General features: G+C 39.5%; 1 protein-coding gene across 1 annotated transcript; it reads left to right on the top strand.

Annotated features, from left to right (window-relative positions):
• Positions 1-880: 880 nt before the first annotated feature.
• Positions 881-2015, top strand: LOC148106482 (nesprin-2-like). The gene is made up of 3 exons (XM_087843587.1): positions 881-937; positions 1669-1851; positions 1905-2015. Exons 1-3 carry the CDS (start codon positions 881-883, stop codon positions 2013-2015), a joined length of 351 nt encoding a protein of 116 aa, XP_087699713.1.
• The last annotated feature ends 1355 nt before the right edge of the window (positions 2016-3370 follow it).

Below are 3370 nucleotides of genomic sequence, written 5' to 3'. Positions count from 1 at the left end.
TTGTAGTAATTGGTTCAGTGTGCCAACACCATCCTGAACTAAGGTACATTCTCATTTTACTATCTGCCAAGCTGCCTCGGTCTTTGTTCTGGATTTATAAATGTTATTACCAATGTGACAAATGTAGCACACGCCTAATTTCACTTTCTCTGTAATTTTTACCAACATCCAAAATAGACTTGCATGGAGTCATGTCAGAGCCCTCCAGCTATTTCAAAAGAAAGCAAATCAAGCTTTTACTCCACAGAGAATCTGATAGATGCAAGCAGATGAGGGTGAAGAGGAGAGATAATCTCAAGGTCAGAGTGTGTACATCTCTGCTGTTACCGAGCAAAGGCAGAGCTCCCACACTGTTCTGCAGGGGTTCTCTGATAGGCTCCCTCAATATCAGCACGTTACCATGTAAATTACAAGCAACGAAGACAGATTGCCTCAATATGGACCAGCACAGCACGGAGCTACTCAGGGCTGCTTTACCTTTGCAGAATATGGATTAGACACACACGCCTGTTGATGTAGAATAATCAGATACACAGCAGCTAACAGACACCAAAATAAAGGCACCTTTATAGTAGCACACCATTTACTCGCTTACATACATAGTTTTTTATTTATTGCAATACATATTATTTATTATATTTTACTATCAGGTAATAATAAAAGAAAACCAATAAATTCTATAATACAATATATGGTGCGACAGGCTCAAGGGGCAGTGCTACTGAGGCTGGCAGGGAAGCTGACACCCATTTAGTAATCAGGCTCTCACTTCTTCAGTGACGTTGGTATTGGCGAGAGGAGGGTGGAGACAGCTAGAAAGCTGGCAGGTCGTGGACTGAAAGTCTAGTCTAGTCCAGTCTAGTTGCTCGCTCAGCTTAGGATGAGGAGGAAGAGAAGCAGCAGGAGCATCTTTAGGGATCTCTATGATGTCATTGAGGTTTGCTTTCATTAATATGGTCCTCTCACAAAGAAAGATGACTTGTTTTAGTTCACTTCCTGTATTAAATAGTGATGTGCAAATCATTGTGGAAAACCACAGAGCAGGCATGTATAGGGCATCTGCAGGTAAATGAACATCAAATCTCTCAGACTAAAATCTGTATTATACTTTTCGTTTTAAGACCATATGTTGTATATTTATCACCATTGGTTTATGGACTTTGTATTTAGAAGCCTCAACATTTGCTTTATTGCTATGGTTTTTTTTTTTTGTGAGCCTTTTGGGACCATATTAGGATGAGGGATCAGAATCTGGAGTCGTGCACACTATTGTTTCATTTAGCGTGTATCCATAAGATTTGTACAGCAGATCCAAGTTGTGCCTTGAAAACAGGAACGTTGTCTGCATAGAGGAGAACTTTAATAGCAGGCTTGTACAAAGTGAAGATTTGTGCTCACATTTGCAGCAAACACTAGTTTGAATTATGTTACCCTGTTTTGATGCAGAATTCACTTGAAATCAGGCAAGAACTGGACTTGTTTTTTATAATGTGTTCTTGTGAATTGATTGTGTATCACATACATTTGATTTGACTTTCTGCGAGACAACAGTCGTCCGCTGGCCAGAAAAGTTTTACAAATACCACGTGATCAAGCCTGGATTTAGAAAAGAAGAGCAAAAAAATCTGCACCTCCTGCTTCACATGCAATTTGTGTTTGTGTGTTCAGAGGCGGCGGAGAGAGGGGAGACCTCGGCTCATCCAGCTGGAGAGCCTGACCAGGAGGAGTCAAACATTAACTCAGCTCTTCCAGGGCACCCTGCAGACTCGGCTGCTGGCATTGGCGAGGGAGTGTGGCCGCCGCTGGGATGACGTGAATGCCAAACTGGAGTTCATCACAGGTCGACTGCAGGTATGCGAGTCAGACGTTCTGAGGAGAGTTTCACTTTTCTCTCTCTCTCTCAGCTCCTTGTCTCAGAGTGGGACGGATTTGAAGCACAAAGGGAGGAGCTTGTCCTTTGGTTGGCTGATATGGATGTCCGCCTGAGTGAGGTTGACCAGCTGAAACACCCGTGAAAAACTGAAACAACTGCAGTTGTGGGGTTGTTTGGATATGACATTTATTTGATATGATACATACGTCAGAGACATTGTCCTATACTGGACTAACAAAGGACCACGAGTCCAACATGAAACTTACCTTACATAACGCTGAAGTTCATTGATCATTTTAATCAAAAGCTTGTTGTTGAAATATTTTTACTGAACATACAAACATCTGCTGATGAAAATGTGTTGATTTATTGGTCTGTTATGAAGCCTTTGCTATTTCTAATGTGTTTTTATCACTTTCTGATGTTTTATCAATTAAACAATACATGTATTAATTGTGTTATCTATAGATATAGTATTTATATATATTTATCTATAGTATAGCAAATATATTTAATTATCACTGTTTAGAATGACTAATTTGTGACATGTATTAGTAGTGATGTTGTGCTGAGGGTTAAAATGCCTTTTTGTCTTTTGGTAACTACGAAATGGCAACAAACCATTAAAATAGCTCTATGCTGTGCTCATATTTATTTTACCCTACTCAAATTCAATGTATGATACATTTTATTTTGAAAGATTTAAAATGGTTCTTTAAAGAACCATTTGAAGGACCTTTTTAAAAATGAAACCAAACTTACTGACATCAGTTGTGGACATTTATAAAGACTCTCTTGTGTTCCTGACCTGTGTCATGTCATGGTATGATGGTGTTATGCACCATTCAGCTAAAGTATGTGTTTAACTAGTATGTTAAAACACTATCTGAGCACAGTATTGCAATTATGTTGCCAGAAAATCACACAAATGTCAGATGAAATGGTTTCTAAGCAGATGTAAACGATATTATAGACTTGCTAAAGAGACGTTTTCCTTGTGCTGCCGCAACCTTTGTGGTATAATACTGTGCTGTTTGTCTGTGTTCTGCTCCATCACACTGATTAGACCTGACAGAAACATCTAAAGCTGCTGAGCCCTGGCTCCTGGACTAGCAGCTATCGACTGGATGGTCATTGGGATACTCAGAAATGAATCTTCAGGCACAAATGTGAAAACGCAGAACCCACAATAAAAATTAAGTCAGCTTTAAATTTGGGCATAAGAAAAGAAATGTTGTTCGACTACTTGTCAAGCCATGCTGCAATAAGGAATGCGAGAAGTGCCTTTCAGCTAGCTTTAATGAAAGATATGTTATTTCTAGGAAACTTAATGACAGTCATGATGAGTTAACACCAGTCTAATTAACTGGAATTCAAAGGACCTTGTTGTGCTCAACCGACCGACTTTGGTGGTGCCTTCTTTCAAGACTTCGAAACTTCTAATGTTACAGTGTGGTTGAAGCAGACTGTGTGGAGTGTGTGAATAATGCACTATTA

Source organism: Neolamprologus brichardi, chromosome 1 (assembly GCF_056152115.1).
Source record: "Neolamprologus brichardi isolate AB-2024 chromosome 1, ASM5615211v1, whole genome shotgun sequence".
NCBI lineage: Eukaryota > Metazoa > Chordata > Actinopteri > Cichliformes > Cichlidae > Neolamprologus > Neolamprologus brichardi.
This window is presented reverse-complemented; position numbering and strand designations above follow the sequence as displayed.